The sequence below is a fragment of the Ischnura elegans genome, chromosome 9 (genome assembly GCF_921293095.1).
Source record: "Ischnura elegans chromosome 9, ioIscEleg1.1, whole genome shotgun sequence".
NCBI lineage: Eukaryota > Metazoa > Arthropoda > Insecta > Odonata > Coenagrionidae > Ischnura > Ischnura elegans.
The window spans coordinates 100,878,851-100,904,907 of record NC_060254.1 but is presented as its reverse complement, the minus strand read 5'-3'; the positions used below and the strand labels follow the sequence as shown (position 1 = coordinate 100,904,907).

Here is a 26,057-nt window from a genome sequence, read left to right as displayed (position 1 = left end):
CGCGAATTTACACTTTTAAGCTGAAAAATGCTTTTTACGTAGGGCGTATTTTTTTAATACTTAATAGGTACGAACAAATTTGGAACTGAATATATCTTTTAAATCGCGAAGCAAATTTGTCAGAGAGGCAGCAATTGTAATGGCGGGTCATTGAGACTCCAGTTAAAATTTTTCTGCGAATATGATATTACTAGGACAGAATTTCGTACTTGTGCAGCCATTTTTACAGTAGAAATCAACATAAATGCAACTATAGATGGAAAGGAAGCGTCATATTTAACATTACTGCCTCAGGTTAGACATATAGTAAGACTGTAAGATAAGAGAGTAGTGATACCATTACATCTCATGAAAAAGTACCAATACTATTTTAAATTAATAAATAGTCTATTTAATGATGTTAAATGATTTTGAGGTAATGTGATAGAATAATTTAAAATGTTAATTGGAATAACTTCAGCAGATACCTACGTTAAAATACTTTATGAGTCACGTTAATTTTCAAGCAGAAAGGTAAATAAGGAAATAACAACACGGAGCAATAAAGTTTTATCAATATGGCATGAAATATGTTTTTCATTAGGAAAATCAAATATTATTAACCGCAGCAATAAAAGTGAAAAAATGAGTTATTTGCTCTGGAAAAAATGAGTTATTTGCTACTTTTTAAGTCCGAGTCAAGTCAAATGAATATTTTGTAGCAAAATCCTTCCTTTGGTGTTTTAATATCAGAATTGTTCTCGGCTTATTTTGGTAAAAGCAGAGTTGTCATGGTGCCGGAACGCCGCGCCGTTCCGCGACTGGTTAAAAAAAGACATAACAGTCAAATAACAATTTTAATAATTTCGTTGCCTCGAAATTTCTAATATATACCTTCATAACCAAAACAAAAGATTTTGCAATAAAATGTAAATAATAACTTGTTATTAAAACACACTGAGTAATATTTCACTTGTAAAAAAAGCTAAGGAAAGTACGTTCCTGCACTGCTAATTTTGCCATTACACCACTGGGTAAAAGCATTATATACTTGGCTCCGAAGCGCAGGCCCTATAACGCAGCTTTACCTCTTATGGTAGGCGGTCTTTTTCGGTAACGCGTTTCTCTCTTAAAAATTATTCTATCACCTTCAAAATTTCAGACTTTATCAAGTAGTGAAACTTCAAATTTGAAAATTGTAACTCAATATTCTCTCCAATGTATTTGTTTTAAATTCAAAATTGAGGAAAAAGTCGGAAAAAGGTCTTACCTGCTCTATTTACCGTGAACATTTAAATACGGTAGATCGTAGATTTAAATTTAGGAAAATATGTCTAAGAAATATATCCAAAACATTTTGCCAACGTTTCGATATATTTCCTGTACCTTCTTAAGGGCTTATTTACAAAGATTTTTTTAGTGAAAAAATTATTTAAATTTTCTCATTTATCAGTTAAAAAATCTTTGCAAATAAGCCCTGACGAAGATGTAAGAAAAATATCGAAACTTTGGCTAATAATTTTGCAAATATTTCTTAGACCTGTATTCTGAGTCTTTACTCTGCATTAAATAAATGAGGCCAAGAAAAAGAAAAAAAAAACAAATCGATAATATATGTCTAAAATCGTTCGTCAACGGTCCAGGCTGTAGGAATTTAAAGTTGTGAGGAGAGGAACAGGCAAAATTGTTTATGACTACCTACATCTACATTATATCCTCCTATTTAGCCACCTCTAAGGTCCATCCAAACCATCCTCTGCTCGCATTCTTTTTACGAAATTTACGATACAACTTATCACGTGCTTATCTCTATCGTATACTTTCAAACATTGATAAGCGCTGAATGCGGAACCTCATCGAATGCCTTTCTGAAATCTAAAAATATAGCGTCAACTTGAATATGGTCTACCATCCGCAGCTAAGATATCATGATCAAAGAGAGTTATCTGCGTTTTACAAGACTTCCCTTTTCGAAATCCGTGCTTTGATAACAGATTTTTGCTATCTAGGTGGCCCATTATCGCACTGAAAATACAATGTTCCAATATTTAGCATTTCCCTAAACTTCCCTTACGTATGGCCAGAAAGGCATATGTTGTTTAAATATTAACCCAATACTTCTTTTTGGAATTCACTCAATGCGTCTCTTTGCCTCTTTTTCCGGTAAAAAAATTAATATTCGCGATTTTCTATTTTTTTTCGCAGGTAAGGAACGCATGTGCCTTTTATCATCTGAATTGTACGAGTCAACATTAAAGTGGACATATACTGCATTCTTTGCAATTTCATTTTACTGTGTCTAATGCACGAAGTTACAAAGAATGACAAAATGCGACTGGATATAAGGGCCAATTCTTGATGGCCTACTCCTATCCGTGGATGTAGCCGCTTGCGGCCGTGTTACATCATCAACATCATCATGGCGGAAGCGCGCACTGGTGTGGGTTGGAGACGACAACAAAGTCTCGTGTGTCCCATTGCACCTTCGCCAAGGACTGCGGTCTCCTCACAATATTGCCTCTCCCGCCCCAAGCACGTGCAACTGATGCGATTACACAGCAGTGGGTGGCTGAGCGTGTAATTCACGGTTTTTTCAAGCTGCCGAGGAGGCACTGGTGGCCACGTAGGAAGGCATCACTTACGTATGATTGCACATGTCTCCACTTGTTGGACGCGTGTTAATGGATGGTTTGGTTCAAGGACCTTATTAACAGCCATTACCTTGGGGTTAACCTGTCCGTGGCAGATAATTTGTGTTGCTAACTATTAGCATTGCTATTTTGGCTTATCTTTTTCGTGTCGAACGACTCATTAAGCTAATAAATGTTCAACAACATTGAATGAATCAGCGATAAACAGCGGCGCCGACTCCATGGGGCCTGAGGGGGCCCGAGCCCCCTCAAAAATTCGTCATTGGTGTGAGGAAAAAATGTGTCAGGCCTGTCGATTTTCCCCGGAGTGTCCAGATATCGAGATTCGAGTTACCAGGGTTCTAACGGTAATCATATGACTCTTTAAAAATGCTTAAAAAACTTAAAACTCACTGCTTATAAAATTTCCCGGGGCAAGATCCCCGGTTTGGGCCCCGCAATATTTTTTGTAAGTCGGCATCCATGGCCATAAATGATAGAAATAGGTGATAGAAATTGGTTACATATATATCATGTGCTTCTATAAATTTTGAACTTTGTATTTTATCATCCAATTGTTTCTTTACCATTCAAGTGGTAATGTTCTTCTATTATGACTTCGTAACCTTCAAACCTACCAACCAACCAAACCAGCCGCCGCGGCGCCGTACTCTCTGCCGCTAGCGGCCAGAACGGGAGTCGACCGCACGATGGAAAAAACGGTGTAAAATTCGGGGTTGCTAGTTGGTGCAAAATTCTACTTTAGATTCATAATGTAGAAGCTTCAAAGAACGACGTGGTATAAGTCACTTGGCGGAAGTATCTCTAAGTTTATGTAAAAAATTGGCTGAAAATAGGCATCGCCATTTTGTTATATTTCTATGATTAATGATGAAACAAAATATTTGAAAACCCTCTAAATGGAAGAAAAAGAAATAAAAATTAAGATGGTATAACAGTTATTCCAACAAAACTATTCATGAAATCACCGAACGAGGATAAAATTGGCTATTTTGAGAAAAATCGACGGCGGTCGCTTTTCGCTAAATTTGTTGAACTTTGACCTCAAATATTGTTAACGTGATGATACAGGAAAAAAATAACCTGGATAGTTATGCACAATTTATTTGAGAATATTAATGCGAAGTTTCAATTTCCTAGCTCAAAAAAAAATCGCCGGGTTGAATCACTGATGAGTGAGTGAGCTGTGGGCATGGCTAAAAAAACATCGAAATGTTGGCCAAACTTACAAATTAAATGTAATAATTGATCAAAATTCCATTAAATAATTCACATATATTCAGCTGGATGAGAATAATATAAGCGTAAACGCACATAAACGCAATGGTCGCACTTCATTCATCTGTGGACTCTCCCGAATACGTGGCAATGAAATATCTCCCAAAATAAAATTAAAATAACGCTATACACTAGATTTATAGTATTATGTATGTTATACTGGGGCTAAATATTCATAATTTGTCACTACACGTGACATCATATCCTGTAATTTATATGATTTGCGTTATTTTAATAATATAATGAGAGAACACAGTAATCCCAATCAACCGGTAGTATATTATCAATTCTTGTTTCCTTTCATTAATTCATATTTGATGTTTTTAAGAAAGTGAGGAGTCAAAATCCTGAATCACTCTATCATTTTCTCCATTCCATAAGAGCGATCATACAATCATTTTCTGCGATGGCTCAAGGGATGGAAATTCCATCTCTTATTCCATCACTCAGTGAGTCAACCCAAAGGTTGGTTTGGTTAGGTGAGGGTAGAGCTCATCCCGGAGTGGGCCACAGCCAGACCTTTTCCCTGAGGATTTTTATTTGGGGTATCCTACAGCCATTTTCCATCACTCGGCCCTTTTTTATACATCTGACACCATCGAAACCATCGCTGGTACCGTCATTCAGCCAAGGAGAGCGCTCGGACGCTAACAGCGATTGTAACGCCACGCTCGGCTTTTAATTGAATGACAGTCGTGAATATTGAAAAAGAGGGAATAAACGATGGAAAAAGGGACGGTGTGAGTTACCGTACGATTCAGAAAATGATGGGTCGAGTGATCACTCTTTTGGAGTTGGAGCTATCAATCTGAGGAACGGAAAAAATGATCGCGTGATTCAGGCTTATGTAATACGAGTTTGCTTCTGCGGGGAAGTTCTTGGATTCAGAAGCCTATGACCGCCTCTGTTCACTGAAGCGATTGGTAGTCAGCCACGGGTCGCGAAAGATGGGGATGAGGGATAGCATTTCGCGCGAAGCCAGTGCACGCTAAACTGGCCCTCGGTCAAGACGCGTTGTCGCAGTACAGCCCACGATATGGGACGCGACCAACTCCACTTTCCCCCCTGCCCCCCCCCCATACCGTTGCAACTCCAAATAGACTCCCTTATCTACCATCTCCGTTTTCCTTTCTCCCTATGCATATGGCCCGGGGAGACTTTCCGACTTGCACTCGTTCCCAAACGAAGTCGAAAGGACATACTGACACTAAAACTCTAAAGCCCGTATGACACTTTCCAATTTATTGGCCAATAAGTCGGCGTGCAATCGGCGTGTTAAAAATTTTGGGCGTTACGCACAGTATGACCAAGGCCGTAGCCTGAAAATATTTTCAGGGGGGTTTATGGAATAGTAGACAAACATAAAATTATTTTTATAAGATAAATAAAATAGCGTATACGGTTGAATATATATATTTATTATAAACCCTCAAAGGAAAATATAAAAATATTATTATAAAATTGAATTTAGCACTCTAGCTTTTTTTTGCAGCGACCAAATGAATCAACTCCTCGGTGTCGATGTCAATTCTGCGGTCCCTCAGGAGGCTCATCAGTCACTCACCTCTCTACTAATTCACAGCACTATTATTTCGCACACTGCACTACAACTACGCACACTGCACCTGCAAATTCGCTTAGATAATTATTGACTTAAGTCGCATTGGACTACTAGATGTCCATGCACCGCTATATAATATCGTCGTGTGAGCACCAAGCGAGAATAAAGTATCTATTTGATTTCTTTCATTTCGGGGGGGGGGGGGGTCAATCCCCCTTGATCCCCCCCTGGCTACGGCATTGAGTATGACACGTATCAATATTTGCACCAATATTGTCCGAAATAGTGTTCTAATGTCCCGCTAGAGAACGCCGTTGTATTTCGATGATTTTACGTTGTATAAGCATTCGTGTGATTTGTACGCTTCAATCAATAGTACAACAACTTTTTTTGTCCACATTTTAGAAACTTCAAGCAAATTTTCGGAATAAAACCAATGTTTTACAGCCAAACAGGGTGTTTTGCAAAGAACTTTTTGTTTTGGCCACTAGGAGTCGACAAGACTGAGTTGTGATTGGAGATTGGCCGCGAGAAAATAGAACCTGTTCTAAATTCCAAATTGGGCAAGAAATTGTGCCCAATATTGTGAAAAAGATATTAGACCAGAAATTGGTGTGTGCCAGTTGTGCCACAATCCAATATCCAATAGAATGGCCAATAAATTGGGAAGTGTCATACGAGCTTAATACTTCCCTTGGAAATGCTGGTATAACAAAGAGCTGAAGAAGATTCCTTGCAGTGGAGATAAGATAAATTGGTTCATTTGCTCCAACGAAAGAAATATTCATGCGTAATAAACAGTAATGAACTTTTTAGCTGAACAATTGGTTAATGAATATGTATGTCATTTGGTTTTTTATCGTTTTTGTAATTAATTCTGTTGAACCTGAATCAATCGATCATTTTACACGTTCAAGCCGAGAAATAATTTCAGATATACTTTTCAACGGCACGGAATATGATTGCTTAAGCCATATGTCACTCGGTCCAAATTATTAAAAACTGCGATTATGACTGACTGGAATCGAAGTAGCCTGTCTCTGATCATTCATGCACACATTCGCACCAGCATTCACATCCATTTCACAAGGGGAATTATCTATAATAAACACACTAGCAAATAATTTCAACATTTTTATGACCTTCAGTGGCGTAGCTATGCGGGGGATGAGGGAATAGATCCCCTCCAAAGCCTCAGGGAAATAAAAAAAATATATAAAACTAATGTCTCGTTTTGACATATTATAATGTATCTGCTTAAATTTAAAATTTTAGTGCCAAAATGATGTGAAATTTATTTCCAGGCATGTCATTTTTCAAAAGTTTTCCCTGATCTCCCATTACCTGATTGGGGGGAGGGGGAGGAAGTAACCCCCAGGCCATCCCATCCCCCCAGAGCATATTCCTAGTTACGCCACTGATGACCTTATTATGACAAAATGTAAATAATGTTTGACAGCAAAATTCAATATTTACGCGAAAGCTCGTTCGCAAGATAGGAGAAAGAAAATGTAACTTAAGCATTTGCTAGGGCATATGGATGAAGTAGCTAGGGAGGGGGTCTACGGAAATGAACAAAAAAAAATAAAAATTGCTATTTGCATTAAAAGGAGAAAAATAGCAAGAAACGCCAAAAAATGAGGTACAATCATAGATATTTTAAAAGCTACTTTATAAATAACATTCTTAATGCAATTTTTAAAAGCAATGTTGAGTCATGTTCTCAATGTTTAATTTTTAAGCTTCTGCTAACACAAACAACACAATACTCACACCACACGGACAAATGCACATGAAAATCTTGTGTTGTCAACTGGTTGGTGGGAGTGTATATTGTACACCGGATTGGCATCTGAAAGGCATTGCGGCGTGACAAGTATTGAGCAGGAGAGATGAGCAGAAATCCAGCTAGTTCTACTTAGTCAAGTCTAATCCTGTATGTATTACTGTATTATTATCATAGAATCAACTAATTTGGGCGTTGCTTGGTGGAACGATGAAATGATCATGGTTAAACAAAACCCAGTACTATTCCAAAACTTTTTATTATTAGCCATCAACTAGTTTCGACGTTTACACCATCATTATCAAGACTAACTAAGAAAGGTTAGTCTCGATAATGACGGTATAAACGTCGAAACTAGTTGACAGCTAATAGTAACAAAAAGTTTGTGGAATAGTACTGGGTTTTGTTCCACCATGAACATTATTATCATAGGACAAAATACTCTCATTTACTCTCTGGGGATATTTAATTAAACAGAGGCATCGATTAAATTTATGGTAATCGCGAGTATCAGTGACTACCACGTATTTCAGCATCGATAAAATCATCATAAAGTTATACAGAAATGTCTAAAACGGATGGCTTTCGGGGATCGGGTTGGCGTAATGGCTAGAATTCTGCCTTTCCATCCTGTAGGTCCGGCTTCAAATCCTGGAGGCGGCAGAGATTTTTCACAGATTGCACGACCCCTGATTGAGTGCTTTGAGGAGGGCACTTCAAGTGCAGCCCTCCATCGGTCGGATGGGACGTACATTGCACAGCCATGATTCGTTAGTTACGATAACCTCGAACCTCTCGTGGGGAACACATATTAGGAATATCTGTGGCATGGCCCTGAAGAAATTACGATTCGTCAAGCATATTGTGGGAAGATTTTCGGATGAGAAAGTGAAAGAAAGGTGCTATTTCGCACTCGTCCGTCCGCACCTTAAATATTCAGCGAGCGTATGGGATCTGGTACAGAAAGACTTAATCTGCGAACTGAATAAAATACAAAGGAAGGCTGCGCGTTTCGTCAAAAAATACTACGGGCGTACCTACAGACAGCGTTACGCAGATGTTAAGCAAATTAGGCTAGGAGCCGCTGGAGACTCGGAGGCTGCGCGCTAGGCTTAGATTGCTTGAACAATTGAGAATGGATATCTTCAAGAGCGACACGGAGAACATAATATTCGAGTTGCACTATATTTCCAGGTCCGATAGAAGCGATAAATTAAGAGAGATGTTTTGCCGAACGGATAGATATGGGAATTCGTTTTTCCCCCGAACCATAAAGGACTTTAATAAATGCTAGTCCCAACTTCGTTAGAGCACTTCATTTTTTATGCGTAGACGGCTGGTGTCCTAACACCCCCTGCCACACGCCTTTTAGGCGGCTTGAGGGGTATTATGTAGATGTCCCTTTGGCGCATGTTGTTAAAAGCAGGCTAATGCCGACGCCGGGTTTCTCTCCTCCCTCCCTTCCATACCCTTCCCCTCATGGTGCAAATGACCTCAGCTGTCGGTCACCTCCTTGAAATACCATAACATACGAATGGCTTTAGTGGCATCGCGAGGGGAAGGGTCCGGGGGGTCCCGACCCCACCCGAAATGTAGAAGCACACACACTATGCATCACAAAAGGAAAACAAATATTGAAAATCATGAATTTTTACAAAATATTTCTTTGAAAAATGAAGTTATTTCGATTATGAAGTGTTAAATTAGTTTAAAACTCTCTACGTAGTTTCCTGTTTTTCAAAAAAATTTCCCCTCTGCTTTTGGACCCCCTTCCCGAACGAAATTCCTGGCTACGCCAATGGATGGCTTCTCACGAGGTCTGATGTAGTCCAGTTGTACAAGTACCTCTGACTTCAGAAGAAATTAAAACGAGAGCGATTTTCTTTTAAATTGCCGGAGTAGTCCCAGAGTGAATGTAAAGAGGATAATCTGCATCTGAGCATGAGGGAAACATATAAATTGAGAGATATGACTGATAACGAGATGGGTTCGTTTGGATGAAATTAAAATTAGTAATATTTGTTTTGATGCTGTTCATTTCAATTTCAAATATTAATTCTGTTTCATTGAAATTTCGCTGGGTTAAATGAAATCTTTCCATTAGGTATTCTATTCATTTCTCTGTTTTTATTCTTCTGTCATAAATCGGTCAAATAGTTTAATATATGCTCTACGTTTCCTATGTATTCACAAACCCGTGAAATCGATCGATTTCAGCGATAATTAAGAGCATATACTAATCATTGATAAGCATTGGTGTGATGAAAGATTGTTAGATAACGAACGTTCTTACAACAAAAACTACAAAAGTCGATAAAATATATACTAGGGCGTTCAGGATTGCTACGCAGTAACTAAAAGCTATAGCCAGAATTTATTTTTTACTTAAGACCTAAATTGGAGGTTGTTTCTTAAAAATTAACAATATTAATAACACTTTGAAATTCCACTAATTAATTGAAACTTACGCGGACCATTAATTATAAATAAACTTCCTTTTTTGATAAACGATTTTAATTTCTCCTGGTGAATACTATTGATGAATTCTTCTCGGGTTCTCAGCCAGGTTAATTCTGTCGCACCAGCCTAAGGTGTGAAATTGGACTTTCAAAGAGTAACACGGCCTTGAAGATGGGAGACAAGTCGTCTATCGAAACGTCGGCTTACACGAGAGAATTAACCTGGCTGAGAACTCGAGAAGAATTCTTTTTTTTGGTGTTTTCCGCGTATTTTTGTATAATTTCTCCTGACTCACACACTATTTACGAGGAAAGAATGACGGAAGGAAAACCCGAAAAAAAATTCTCTGAGTGCCACCAAGTGACTAAGTTATATGGGATTTCCAAGGAATGCGTATGTGGGGAAGAAGGAAAACTGGAATGAATACGATCGGCCTAGAGAACCCATTTTATTCACCTCAGCAATGTTTATATAATTTGACACAAATCGGTCGAGACCGAAATTGGAAGCGCAGCACTGAGCGGTTGATGGTTGGTTTCAGCTGGAATAGCTTGGTTTGACGATGTCAGTCGAGTGAAGGAATATCGATGAAGATCCAATCAGTCATATTGAATCCATTGTTCGAAAAAATGATAATCGAAGTGCCATTTCTTAAAAGCCTGTTTACACGGTACGTTAACAATTAACACGACTGAATCTCTGAAAGCATGAGCGATTTTGGTGGACTGGTACGGAACATGTAAGTACGAATACATGAACCAAATTAGAAGATGTTCTATTTTCCGTTCAAGCGTTCGCACAGCCTAGGTGGTTTCAAAGTGCATTTTAATGTTCGTGCACGTTGTAAAATTTTAATGTTGTAAAGTGTAACGTTCGTGCCCGCGTTTAAGAGAACGCACCAATCCCGTTCCACTGTTCCTTTTTAGTCACGAATTACTAACATAATACTCACTCTATCATTTAAAGGTTCAAGGTATGTTGGATAGAACCTTGCATATTTATACTACATTACCTCAAGATTTGAGAGCATACCTATGTATTATATCAGATGAAAAATTTCAGTGCCTTTTAAATATTGGCAACTGCTGATATTGGTGTGCTCTGCATGTTATGAATATTATAAGATTCTAACTTAATTGAGAGAACCATTTCAAGCTTACTCTGGTAGAATTCTAACATAATAACAAATTAAAAAGAGAGCATGGTAATCTATTGGATAGAGCACATGGCTGCTGACCAGGGATTCGGGTTCATATCCCGTGTGAAGCCTTCTGTCACTCTAATTCAGAAATCCTTGAAGTGCGAGGTGGCCTGGGGAAAGGAACTGGCCAACCTAACCTGCATATATCAAGTTCACATTCCTGTGGCCCAGTCCGGGGTGAGCTCTACCCTTAACTATCCAAACCAAACTTCGGCTTGAAACACTTTGTGAGTGTGAGTATGTAAATTAGAAGTTAATGGCGATTTCCCACAAATACTCTTATGCCACTCAATGACCGGTTTCCGTACATTTTTGCTTATCTCTAGGTATTCACCTTTACTCCTGAAGACAAAGGAAAAGTATTGTAATCGGCCATGTAGTAAAATTTAAGTATTTGCGGTAAATGACCTCTGTCTTTTAATTCACTATTTTGATAGCTAGAGTTTTAACCATCAAAATGCGTGTTGAATGAAAAAACCTTGCAAATTTTACATCGATAAAATTAATATCGACCAGTTAAGTCACTCTTCGTCATCGCCAACATGTCATCGGCTGACGTTGTCGCACAGCTACTTAACTGGTCGATGTTAAAATTATTTATGTGAAATATACAATGTTTTTGGATTCGGCATGAGGCAATTTCACGAAGTCACTCCTTAAAACTATCCTTTTTTTTCATAAAATGCGTCAAGAAAAAATGAACAACGCGCCAGGTCGAACGGGAGTGATGCATCATCTTAAATCTACGACGACGACGGCATCGGAATGAAACACTCAAAGTCTGCGAAAGAAGTTCAACGGATGCACCAGCAGAGAGGGAGAAACAAAAGAAGAAAGTGCGTGTCAAAACGTACGCGAGTGGTGGGTTCCTCCTCCTCCGCGATGTTTGGGGCCGTCATCGGCGGCGGCGGCGGTGGACGGCGGCGGACGCCCCCGGCTTGTTGCTGGCTGTCACCCCACCCGCCCGCGTCTCGCTCGCTCTGGCTCAAGATCTCATTGTTTGGCCCGTCGTCTTCGTCGTCCTCTCCGCGGATTCCTCGAATGTTTTGCCGCCTTGGCCACCGAGCCAAGAGGACGAGCGGAGGCCGATAGTTCCGAGTGGATCCGCAACGGGCGCTTCGGACGGGAGCTAGGAAAGCCAGAATCATCACACGATTCATGTTTTCGTCCCTGTTTGACCGTAGGAACGCGAGAATGAACGCCAAAATGCATCGGGTATATCACAAAACTTGAGCAAACGCATGAACAGAAAATAGAGCTTGTTCTAATTCGGTTCATGCATCCGCACATGCAGTGGCGCAACGAGGGGGGGTTTTGGGGGATGAAATCCCCCCAGAACTCAGAGAAATTTTAAAATTTAATCTATTTTACCTAATTGGATAAATATTAGTTATAGATAAGTGTAAGGATTAATAAAATATCGCTCAAAAAGCCGTACAATTCACCATATTGAGCAATTTATCTTAAAAATTTTCTGGAGGAGAGCCCCCGTACCAACTGCTTACCCTGGCATTCCATACCCCCCAGACCCTCAGCATTCGTTGCAACTTTATCTCCCAAGCATTAATTCCTAGCGGCGCCCCTGCGTACATGTTCCGTTCCGGGTCACAAAAATCGTTCATGCAAACAGACTTTAATTTCCTACAGATTAATCTACCGTGTAAACAGGCCTTAACGGCCGTATTCATAGTTTCCTTAGTAAGCTACTAACGCCCAAGTAGCGTTCTAAGTAGTAGCATCCCTAGTAGCACAAAAAGGATTATATCTGTATATTTTTAAGATTTCGAAATACGTCGGTATACATATTTGCAAATCTGTATATCATACATATTTTATACATGTCTGATGATCCATGGTTACACCATAAGGATATTAATTGTATATTTTAAAGATTCTGGTATACATCATATACAGATACACATATCTGTATTATATAGATATATATTTATCATATATTTTAAAATCTCTGCTTCTCTTTCAAACATCCGCACACAGCACAAGAACTCGCGTACATAATGTATTTACGAAGGAAATTGATGTATACTATACATAATGTATTTTGTAACGTATTATTGCTGTATTACAGCGTTATTATATGTAGGGATTTACATTATGTATATTGGTGTATCCATACCGGTGTAATGCATAAACCTTTGAGTTCATATTAGCGACCAAAAATATTAATGTAACATATAGGAGAGTACACTGCCGAGGAAAATTATATTTGTGGATTAATATTCACTCTGAAAACTAATAATTGCCTAGTTGCACATTATCGGTTTTAATGAGTCCACTCATAAGATCATCTTTGAGCGAAGTAGTGATATCCTTTTGAAACTCCTACGTTGTTTACGAGTGAATATTCGTTACGTTTCACCACTTTTTAGGGATTTTTGTGGTGTAAGTTGTTGAAAATTGAAGTTTCTGAGGATAGTTAATTTTCCTTTATTCTTGAATTTCATTCGCTGGGCTTAAGAAACGTGTGTTTGTGAGACATTTTTTTGTTAAAAACGCCTTTCATGTGTTCAGTACCGGGGTGCGAAGAAAACTCCAGGAGTGGACCCAAAGTTTGTTTTTAGCTTTCCAAAATATCTTGAGTTGGAGATCAAGTGGATTCGGGCGATCAGAAGAGACAATTTCACCTCCACGAAAAACAGTAAGGTATGTACCCTTTCACGCTGTAATTATTTGGATGTAATTTCTAGCTAGATGTGGCTTTGGGATGTTGATGAATGTCTCCAATACTAAAAGTGGTGATTTAAAATATTGTAGCGGCAATTCGACTGAAAATTCTTTTATTTTAATTGTTTTTTGTATTATTTCGTTCAGTAAACGTGTGGTTGAAGGAGTTAGTGGGAATTATAATTTAGCAGCCAAGTTTATGGTATCGAATATTATTTCTTAGCTTGCCCTTTGGTGTGTTATGCGTCTGAAACTCAGTACTCAGTTAAAAATACTTATTTAACTTAGATTTGAAAAGCTGTTTGAATTATTTACGCCCTAAGTTATATACTAGGGTATTTTCGATGAGGCTTCCTGAGTCATTGTATTTTTGGCGTAGTACCGTATATTACGGGGGAAAGCACATACCTTTTAAGGTATTCATGCTTTCGAATTAATTTGAGCTTATGTATCATTTCGCAAGACCAGCGATACTCACTTAATAAGTTGCATGGAAAGCAATGCTGAGAAATTCATTGAGTCTCGTCAGAAACTTATATACTATTAGTGTGTATGAACCGCCGTGAATGGAAATATGCGTTTTTATCTTACAATCGTGAGTGATGCAATGAACCGGAATTTAACTGTGTCCGGCTTTTATCATCTCAAATTATCTTATGCTTATATCTAGTTTTTTATAAAAAAATCATTGAGGTATATATATAGTTATCTCCTGTATTTACCAGCCAAGTCATTAGATATATTTCTCATTCAGAAATGCCTTAAATTGAAAATGAAATGACTAAGTAATTTACTTGGTATTTTCTTATTTATTAATTTTAGGTGTGTGAAGTGCACTTCACATCGATTGATATCAGAAAAGAATCTGTGGCCTTGCACGAGAAGATGGGGAGATAATTCGTGTTGAATTAAAGGTGCCGAGACTGGAGGAAGGTGCCATTTCTTCAGTTACCAAACTATCATTCAGAAGACAGAAAGACAGTGGTATAAGTGACGTATAGAACTATGGTGGATGTGGATTTTTTTTTAAGTGGATGATGTGACAATAGACATTCGTTGGAGAAACTATTGAAGATAGTATGGCTTCTGTCAATGCACTTAAAAATAATTTTTGTTCAAAAGAGAATGACAGTATTTGTTTCAGCAAAGTATTTCATGGTAACAAGAGAGGATTGCAGCTATTATTGTGATTGAATAATGAAAATAAAAATATCTGTATTTTAATTGTTTTTTTTCTTTCCTGCCACTAAAATTCATTATGGTGATGTCCTCATGCATGGTAAGAGCTGAGATGTGATTTAAGAGATTTCATATTCTTTATACATATTTTTATGCTGGTTGTTTGGCAGGACATTCAAATTTTTATTAGATTGATACATCTACTGAAGTGACATTGAAACTTTTGCTCATCCCAAACAATATTTCAAATACATATCCGCCTGGGACCGGTACGTTTTAGTAGCTGAGGTTGGACTAGTAGTTGAGGTTTAGATTGATCTTTGCTTTTGCTGGCATAGTGGAAGTACAATCCTTTCAGACATATTTAGTTGAAAATATTATTTTTCTCGCGAATTCACATTGTTAATAGTTCTTTGTGGCAAGTATAGTCTCTCTCTATTATCTCGTAGGTATATGGAGGGCTAATATATAATATCTTATTATATTATGGATTATATTTTGAATATATATTATGGAGGGTTATATTATGTCGCATATTTAATCTGTATAAAATCCATATTATTGCAGCAGATATAATACGTATAATATCTAGATATTATATGCGTGGTAGAGGACATTTGCATGGATTTTATACAGATATAATCTGTATACAGTGTATACAATGATACGTATTATATCTAGATATAATCCTTTTTGTGCTACTAGGGATACTAGCAAAATGGTATTCATAGATCGTTAGTAAGGGCTACTAAGCTTAGTATGCTACTATCTTAGCAGCCGGTTCTTAGTCGCCCTCCGGCCTTGTTTAAGGGAGCTACTAAATATGGCGGACCGTTGTGGATGATCGAACTCCGGTTTTATTTGTATACTGTTATAGAGTTTTTATGCATTTGTGCCAAAATGGAATACGAGAATCCATTCTTCAAGTAAGGCAGGCAACGTATGTAGTGTAATTGTTGGCAGGAATTGAAAGTTTTTCGTAGCTGCGAGGAAGCTACGACTTGCAGTGAGCTTGTACCTCTAGTGTAAGTGAACACAATTTGTACATTCAATGCGCCCCTAAGTGAATTGATTGCATATAGACGATGAAGTAAAGAGTGAAGCGACAAGTGAAGTGATTTGTGAGTGTATGAGCTTCGACAAAATTATTTATTTCTTTCATATTGGTTTAACCATTTCGATCAAAGGTATCTACTAGCTGTTGCGAAGGGGATATGTTTCATATTTGAAGCAGTTGTTCTTTAGGGATACAGCAAACGCTTATAAATTTTCATTCGTTTGTACGCTTATAATTTGTGTTTGATTATATTACTTATTCTAGTAACTTTATCGTGAGCTTTCGGCAGTGTTTACATTTCGCGTATTTCGTTGCGCTGTTGTTTTTGTTTTGGTTACGGTACGAGTGATAGTGGAGAGTGAGATTGGAAGTTTGTTGATGTTACAATTTCTGGTTTAAAAATTTGTTTCAGCCTATTTATTTCATTGTCTACGTAATGGTAATTTTAAATAACATCAACTGATTCTAAATCATTAGTGATGAGTGGGAAGTGAGATGTGAAGAATTCTTTCGAACGTCAACGAGTGCAAATTCTTTTGGTGTGTGCAGAGTGATTGGAAAACTGATTATCATTGTTTACTAGAGTTAAGTTATAGTGTTTTAAATTAAGTGTGAGTCAAGCTTTTCATTGAACCAGTTGATTCAGAATGTACGGATTATAAGTGTCATAAAGACAGCTCGTGAAATGTGAAGTGAAATGTTGTGTGTGTTGTAGTGCTATTTGTGATATGATCAGCAATAAATAAGTAAAACAAGTTACGTTAATTATGCTTTGTTTTTTACATTAACCACCTCTAGTAAACTATATGCCGTATATTTCCGCACGCTGTCAATATTTGAAATATTTAAATGCAGCGAAGCAGATTGTTGTTTCCTTGACTAACATTTTAGGAGTTGCAAACATATGTTACTTATTGCTCGCACGTAGGTGTTTGTAACGTAATAAATGTGTATCATTCATACATTTATCTCAACGTTATTTTCTTAAAGATTCATTTCTGCATTGCAAAAGTTTTCGTTTCTACTCCGACATTGAGGTGTATTTTTGCTTTCCGAATACATATATGTATAGTACTGACGTTGCTAGTTATATTTTTCCATACTAATCACGCATACACTAATAGAAACAAATATCAGAAGTGCAAACAATACGCAATGTATATGATCAATAAATATACGGCCGTTTGTAAAGCAATAACTGCATCTCAAACATACAAATGCTTCGGTATTACTCATAAATCTACCCTTTCCCAAAGGTATTGCATAATGTTTGTGTACAGCAATCAAAAAATATGTCTGAGATGCGATATCACATCGAATTATCCATTATGAAGTAAAAATTTCAATGCATTTTGCTGAATCAATTTCTTTTGTTTGATAGTGTTACGAATTTTCCGCGCCGCGGAGGAGTCAGATGCAGTGTTGTCAAGCGTAGCCTAGCGGGTTGAACCCAAATCGCTACCGAGTATCGGCTGCCGAGCTGGCTAGTAGCATACTAAGTTAGTAGCTCTTCTTAGCTCACGTAATACAATCCATGAATACCATATCTTAGTAGGCGACTAAAAGGTCTTAGTAGCCGACTAAGTTAGTCGCCCTACTAGCGTGTTTTAGCGGAAATCTATGAATACGGCCGTAAGAGTCTTTGCTCCAACGATAGGCTTACAGAGGTTAAAAGACTGCCGGAAATACGAGGGTTGCCCAGAAAGTAATGCATCATATTTTATTCTTCGTCATTTATTTAATGCACATAATGAGAATTACACACGCGAAAGAATGATGTTTCCGCTACACACCTTATTTTATCACGTAATCTCCGTCTCTTTCCGTGGCCATCAGTCAGCAATAAGCAAGGACGTGCTTGCCCTGTTGGTACCAATCCTTGTTCTGACCACGGAGTCATTTCTACACTGCGTGAATCAACTTCTCGGCGTCCTCAAAACTTTTTTACGTCCACACTTATCATTATCGAAAAAAAATTATTTTTTAAAAGAAATCTTTTGTAAATTAATCATTTTTCTATATTCGATGGCTAAGTTCTAACAACACGTATCTCAAAATTTGGCCGGTCAGAGTTAATACTGCTAATACTGTTAATAAAAATTAAAATTCAAGCAAAAAAACTTTGTTTGCAAATTTATGGTCCTTTTTCAGTTTTATGTATTTTGTGGTTTTTAATTTCAATTAAAATTATATAGACTTAAAAAATAAATCTATTTTTTTGTTCCCCTTAAAAGTTGCTATTTTTGAGACACGTGTTGTTAGAACCTTGCCATCAATATGGTATTCTTTGGTGATGCAAATTTAAGAGTGATTTTATATTTCGTGTGGGGGGGGGGTTTGCGGCCCCCCGACCCTCCTCCTCACTACGCCGCAGCTCCAGCGATAGGTTTTCAGGGGCCAAATGAGTGATTGCTCGACCCATTATATTCTGGTGATTCCCACCGTTCCTTTTTCCATTGCTTATTCCGTCATTTCCCGCAAATACAACAGCCATTCAACTAAAATCCAAGCTTGGCCTTAAAATCGCTGTTAGCGGCCGAGCGGTCCGATTGGCTGAGAGGCGGCTCGAGTGGAGGCTTCTGCGACGGAAAAAGAGACGTTCCGAGCGACGGAAAAAGGGATGTGATTTCCATCCCCGGAGCTATGGCGGGAAATAATCGCATGAAACGGTCATTTTTACTGCATCACTGCAGCGATCGCTGGAGCTATCGCTTGGAAGCGACGTAAATAATGATTGAGAGACACGGCCTTTTGGATAAAAAAAACCTTACTTCGGCTGAGGAGTCCCAAACTCTTTGCTTACCACCTCCCCATTCCATTTTTAATTTTTCGTGGTTCAACTATTTCCATGCTAAAGATGCGTAATTAAGGTCAGAAATACATTCCTTGCGTGATGCGTTCCCTGTTTGATCTAATTCTATTTTAAAATGCGTGCACAGTATTAATGTTTTAACTAAATAAAGTTACGCTACCAAGTGTGGAAAGGTTTAATCAGACGTCTTTGGGCTCATTAAATGACTCATGTAGGGTTAGGGGTGAAAAATGATGCTAATATTCTTGTGTAACTTGATATTTTCTTTCGAAGCTAACGATCAGTGGTCTTCGTAAGATGAAACCTGCGCGAGACATGATATGGGGTGTCTGAGGCTCATTGGGTGGTCTCGGAGAGGAGGAAATCTTCAGAGGAAGGTGAGGGCCTCATGCATATGTGTTCTGAGGTGGGGATGGCTGATAGGAGGGGGTGGACGATTTTGGGAAATGAGCGGAGTTATTATCGTATTATTCTATATTGCGCTGAGCGTCTCCTGATGGCAGTTCCATCTATCGGGGAAGATTCACACTATGTGGCTGTCGTATTTAGCGTAAGCCATAAACAAGAAAATACATATTACAATGTACTAAGTATACAAATAAGTTGATAGGTAAGGAAAGGAAGGGATAGGAACATGTAATGGAAAAGGTACGAGGACAACGGTGCTGCGGTAGATGTCCTCCACCGTTGTCCTCGTCCTTTTTCCATTATATGTTCCTATCCTTTTCTTTCCTTACCTATAAATTTATTTGTAGGTATGTCTGCGCTTAATGCGCCGTGTGAATGAATGAAGTAATGTACTAAATATTTCATTTAATGCAGTTGATTCAATTTCACTTTAGTACCTAAGGAAGTGTCCCACGCACACAGAATTTGGTTTACATACAGGATACTTTGTAGTTTTTAAAAATGCGCCTCGTGCCTCTATTGTACTGGAGGCTTCCTTGACCGTTTTTACTTTTAACTTCAACCGTTACACTTTGAGGAAGCCACCAGCAAACGAGTTGAAACGCCAGCGGAAGTGATACAAAAATTATCGGAAAACACCCGAAAAATAAGTTAATTTATATCTTTCTCGCCAGAAAATCAACCTATAACTGCCGGTTTTTAATTTTGAAGTTTTAAAATGTTCGCGCCTAAACCCGATTCCCTTTATGCCCCGCAAGTTTGGTTTAAACTTATATCCGCCTCGGTACACAGCTATGAAGTTAATAGAGTCAATATAGTTAAATAGGTTAATTAGCATCAATATTATGCTGGTAAAAATAAGTAGTAGAATAGCACAGGGGGGCTTTCTATAATGATAATAATAATAATAATCTACTTGGAGCTGAAAACCCAATATAATAGTGAGGACTGAATTCACTAGATGTTACACATGGAATGTTTTTCTCTATGGGAGCGAGGTTTGGACTTAACAGGTACAGAGAAGTCAAGAGTGGAATCATTCGAAACGTTGTGCCACCGAAGAATGAAAAAGATAAAATGGATCGACCCAGTAAGTATTGAGGAAGGGCAAAAAATAGTCGGATACCAAAGAAGTCCTTTAAAACCTTAAGGAGAAGATGAGGTAACTTAGTTAGCCTCAGTATGAGGCATGATGAACACAGTCGTAGAGGACAGGTGAACGGTAAGCAGGGCAAGGGACGGTTACGAATGAGTTTCATAGGACATGTTAAAAAGGATTTAAAAGAGAAGAAATACGTCAATATGTAAAGGCTAGCGGATGGGAGAGAGAAATGGAGAGCTACGTTAAACCAACCTTATGATGATTACCTCTACAACGCAAAGTATAGTATAATTTTTGATTTCGGTTGTCGGGAGAAACTGAAGTAGTTACGAGAGAGGGAATTTATGAGTTGTGCAATCAGTCTGGCTGCAAACAAAGTTTTCAAATAATTCGGACTGACGCACAGCATTATTTATTTATTTCAGCAGGCCAGCTGGTCGTCCCGTTTATTTGCCAAGTCACTCGTCCACGGGGCCCTCTATCTTATCTATGAATGCATGACGTTGTCTGGGAGCATTGATTCATCGCAAGGTTGCGGGGTTGAATGCGCAGGTTAACAGGGGTTTCGAATGAAAGGAAGGTCTTTGGCAAGCGGAAAATTTACACCTACACAACTTGCTTTGTTCAGTTTCATACGTCCAGCCAAAGTGTCACTCTCAACTGTTAGAACCTCTGCATTTTTAAATGATACCGTAGACGGAAGATTTAACGAGAATAACCCAGCTCTAAACTACAGTTCTTTCCTTATTAGAGTTAATAAAAGAAAAATAACTGCAGTAACTATAATTACGCAACTACTTGAGAGTGATCATGAAGTTTCAACCGCAGGAATGAAAAATCATGCCTGGAGTACTGGCCAGTTTCTTTCGATTTCAGCCTACAATCTTTGTATTTCTGCCATCCACGGGATGCCGTAATTTTCAGCAAGAAGTTAACATCTAGTATATAGAAGTGATCATTGCGGTGTAAAATATGCGACTTTATAACCATACATGATGCACCACCAACCTTTTGACTAATGTCCGCCGAAAAATGCGTTGTATACGTTGAAAAATAACTGCATGTTTTGAAAAAGGTCAGCTGAGAATGGAATGTCACGTGATAACCTCAAGTTAATAGCTTGCGGACACATTTAAGTTGGCAGATTTGAATCTTATTGAGCGATTCTGAGGATTGGGTTGGTGTGGTGGCTAGAGTATTTGCTTCTCACCTAGAGAATCCGGGTTCAAATCTTAGAGGTGGCAGAGATTTTTCAGATCCTTGCTGGAGTGCTTCGTGGTGGGTACTCCATGTGCACCACTTCATTCTTAGGATGGGACGTTAAGCCTTCGTAGCTTTCGGAAAGAGCAGACTAATGCTGACGCCGGGTTTTTCTCCAACCTATTTCCCCTACCTGACCCAATGGCACAAATAACCTAGGTTACCGGTCGCCTCCTCCAAATACCATACCATAACCGGATATTTGTTTCAAAATGCTGGAATGATTAATGCTCTTAATTAAGTCAAGTGAATATTCTCGCGGTTTTCTTATTAATGAGTCACCGTAACCTTTTGACTCAGCGGAAGCAAGTCCCATAGTTTCGAAATGGGAAAACTTTTAAAACATTGAATATAACGTCAGATGAGCTTGACGCATAACGAACTTGACTTCTAAGAATGTCGTCACCGAACTAACCACGAGCTAAAAGAGACACCGTGGAAGGGATCAGTCAAAACTTCAACACTGCTCCACAGAGTTTTGAAGCCTGCAAATAACATGCTGCTGGAATTAATTTACCTAATCCTTAACACAACGCTTTCTTTATGATGAGCTCACATAAGGAAAAGTATTGATGGATGTTCATATTATTCCAATGGCTTTAATGAGTAAGTAATATTTTAGCAAAATGAAAAATGGTCACGAGTAAAGGAAAAAGGAAATAGATCACGTTAACTGTAAACCTATATGATGTTTCACGAAAAGTTATGAAAAAGTTGAGTACCATGCTCATTATGAACAATATCGAAAGTGCTTTCGACTATTTACCGAAGCAAAGCAAAGAATTTATTCAATGGATAATTTAGAAAGCAATAAGTTCTCTAGTCAAACTGGATAGACGCATCGGTCATAATGAGTTTGGTTAGAGGGAAAAATGTCAAAAAACAGTAATCTTCCCAATTGTAGTGATAGCATTAATAAGTCCTGAATTTGGATAGAATGAATGGAAATTTATTGGAATAAATTGGAAAATAGCAAAGTTTAAACAAAATGCATAGTGAAAAAATGCAATAAGCAGTAATATAAACTAAATTTCTAGATACATGCCATGATTACTTCCAACCATCGTTAACCAAGAGTTTATTTTAGTTTAATCACCTCACTCAGAGGAAATTTAAATTTACACCCGTTTCTTCTATTTTTTGGTTGTTTACATAAACAGGGGATGATTATCCAATGGGAATCTACATTATGAAATTGGTATTTGTTCCATTTCTAATCGATGATGCTTTTCCTTTCCACGCGATTATTACAGAATAAAAATTATTTGTCGGAGAATTCTTTACATTTCCAGAGCCGGAAAAAAGAAAGCTTGCGGCTGTAACATATTCTGGTTAACTCTAACCACTGGTTAGTAACCAGGCATAATAAAACCAGTCCTATGTGAGGACAGTGTGACATTGAAAAATAATGCCATTTCGCGGAATTTAAGCATGCTGTGCTCACTTTGAATGGTAGGAGTGTCTGCCTTTTTAAGTATTTACTCACATAACGAGGAACGTTTTGAACCCTCTCGAGACGTTGATAATCATGGACCGACTCACCTGGTTGAAAGAGCGAGAATAATTCATCTTGATACCCGAAGGTTCCAAATCGTCGCGGATGTAAAACAAAAAGGCGTCGCTTCGCGTCTTGCGACAAACAGAATATGAAAGTGTGAAGGAGCTCATATTTCATCAAGATTCCGTCGACGCCCTCGGGGGAAATAACACTCGGAGAATATGTAAATCGGAAGTCGTGCACGCCACGAATGGAATTTGGGAAGCAACACGTATAACGGAAGAGAGCGCGCCCTGAAATGAATCTTTGCATTGCAAATTGCACATCTCGCGCCGTCGACTTCGATTTGGGAGCAGTTGTGTGCGTTGAGAAAAGGATAAGGCGTGAGGGATATTTGATGGGAAAAAAGGGAGGTTTTTAAGAGACAGACGTGAGAAGAAGTTTGCTTCGAGTGCCGCGTCTCATGAAGAGTATCAATGCGGTGGAGAAAGCAGTAAGTACATCGCACACCGCTATTAAGAAGAATCCACGAGGAATCGGGAGTCAGAAATACTAATGAGGAATCCTACCGCTCTGGGTAGACTAAAAAAAGTAGAAATACCTTGCCTGGATAGGCAAAGAAATAGGTAAAATGTTTGAGTCCTGGGTGAGGTCTTGAAGCGGTAAACATAAATTATCTTAAAAATGCGATGAGCAGAACTAAAGTTAAACAACTTTCAAGTGTGGAGCAAAGAGTGGACACTATGACTTAATCTGAGCGATTGCACGGCGGTAAATTTCTTGCGTACGTCGTCCAACTATCCCCGTGTATATGTTGTGGCTAGCGTCAACATAAAGGCGGCAGATTAAGTAAAGTACCTGAGAGTTACGATAACTCCGAATGGTGGGGAGCACATTCAAGAAATATGTGTGCCAGAGCCGTGAGGAAGGTAAGACTCGTGAAGCGTGTTGTGGGCAGATTTTCGGATAAAAAGTAAAAGAGAGATGCTAATTGTCACTCGTTTTGTCACACCTTGACTATGTTGCGAGCATATGTGATCCGGCGCGGAAATACTCATGGGTGAACTTAATCAAATATTTAGGAATGATGCGCGAGTCGCCGAAAACTGCTACGGGCGTACAGACCTATATGTACCGGAGATGTTGATGCTGATATCTACATCTAAATAATACCCCGCAAGCCGCCAAAAAGGCGTGTGGTAGGGGGTGTTAGGATACAAATAAACATATAAACATAAAAAATTAAGTGCTCTAACGAAGTTGGGACTAGCGTTTATTAAAGTCCTTTGTGGCTCGGGTAAAAACCAATTCTCGTATCTATCCGTTCGTCTAAACATCTCTCTTAATTTACCGCTTCTATCGGACCTGGAAATATAGTGTGGCTCCAATATTATGTTCTCTGTGTCGCTCTTATAGATATACATTCTCAATTGTTCAAGCAATCTAAGCCTAGCGCGCAGCCTCCGCAGTCGCGTCTCAAGCGGCTCCCAGCCGATTTCGTTTAACATCTGAGAAATGCTGTCTGTACGCCCGTAGCGGTTTTTGACGAACCGTGCAGCTTTCCTTTGTATTTTGTTAAGTTCTCGGATTAAGTCTTTCTGCACCGGATCCCATACGCTCGCTGCATATTCAAGGTGCGGTCGGACGAGTGCGAAATAGCACCTTTCTTTTACTTTCTCATCCGAAAATGTTTCCTCAATACGCTTGACGAATCCTAATTTCTTCAGGACTATGCCGCAAATATTCCGTATATGTGTTCCCCACGAGAGGTGCGAGGTTATCGTAACTCCCAGGTACTTCACTTCGTCTGATGTCTTTATGTTAACACCATCCACAGAATAAACATGGTTAAGGTTGGACGAATTCCGCAAGAAATGTACCGACATGCATTTGCTCAGATTAAGTTCGAGTCCCCAATCTTGGCTCCACAAATGAACGTTGTTTAAGTCCGACGATAGAATTTCATAGAGTGATCACTAATTTTGCGTTAGATGACAGCGTCGTCAGCAAATGTATAAATCATCGAAATGCTGCTGAGATTTCGAATTTAATAAAAATAAGAGATATTGCTCGCGGCTGAGCTTAAAGCCACCGAGTGCGTCCACCGGGTTGCGGATGGTGGGTCGACCTTTAGATATAGAGGTTAGCTGCGAGATAAGCGAGTTCTCTCGTCGAATAAGCAGTCGTGGACAAAAAGCGGCGGTATTCTGAGGGGGTATTGGGCTACCCTTGGGTAAGGTAGGCCATTTAAAAGATACCAAAACCTGTGAAGATACCGTGACTTGGCGACTGGGGGCCGCCAATAATTATGCCTCTCATCACCCGGGGGAGAGGGCAGCAGCTCTTCTTCACATGTGCGAAGGTGGAGACCATACTGGTCGGTACAGCGACACACATTCCACTACGGGCGTGGTAACATTTACTTTAACGGCTGTAGTACTGCGATGTGGAAGGCAAGGGGAAACCACCACATTATCATCCCGAGGAGTCACAGCTACTCCACTCAATATATATAATGACATGATGGAATTCTCTCGGGTAAAATATTCCGGAGGTAAACTAGTCCCCCATTCGGATCTCCGGGCGGGGACTACTCGAGAGGGTACATCGGTCAAACGAGATAGAATGTTACGGATAGGAACATGGAACGTCAGATCACTTCGTACCTGCGGTAAGCTAGAGAACTTGAAGGTGGAGATGCGAAGAATGAACCTCGATGTATTAGGTATCAGCGAAATGAAGTGGCCCCAGGAAGGAGACTTTTGGAGTGGAAGCTACAGAATGATACACACGGGATCGCTAAATGGTAATGCTGGAGTACGCATAATGCTTAGAAAGAGCGCCGGGATGCTTATTAAAAGCTACCTGCAGTTTAGCAGGATAGTAATGGTGAAGATAGATACTAAACCCGTAGCTACTGTAGTGGTACAGGTTTACATGCCTACGTCAGATTATGAAGACGAAGAAGTAGAAGATGTCTACCAAGATATAGCGGAAGTTATCAAGCAGGTAAGAGGGGAAGAAAATCTTATTATTTTAGGGGACTGGAACGCTGTCGTCGGCGAAGGTCAAGACGGAATAATAACTGGGAAATATGGGTTGGGTAACCGAAATGAAAGAGGAGAAAGGCTACTTGAATTCTG

The 26,057-nt window shown here is 39.0% G+C and overlaps 1 protein-coding gene across 3 annotated transcripts in view; it reads right to left on the bottom strand.

The window, feature by feature from the left end:
• Positions 1 to 26,057, bottom strand: part of LOC124165274 (monocarboxylate transporter 9) — a 71,342-nt gene that overhangs the window by 36,604 nt on the left and 8,681 nt on the right. For 2 of the 3 annotated variants that reach the window (XM_046542605.1, XM_046542609.1), the window contains exon 2: positions 11,771 to 12,045. The exons of the other annotated variant lie outside the window; for it this stretch is intronic. In XM_046542605.1, the coding sequence (XP_046398561.1) occupies positions 11,771 to 11,815 (45 nt within the window). In that variant the 5' untranslated portion in view covers positions 11,816 to 12,045. The remainder of the gene's footprint in view (positions 1 to 11,770; positions 12,046 to 26,057) is intronic. 3 annotated transcript variants of the gene reach the window in all.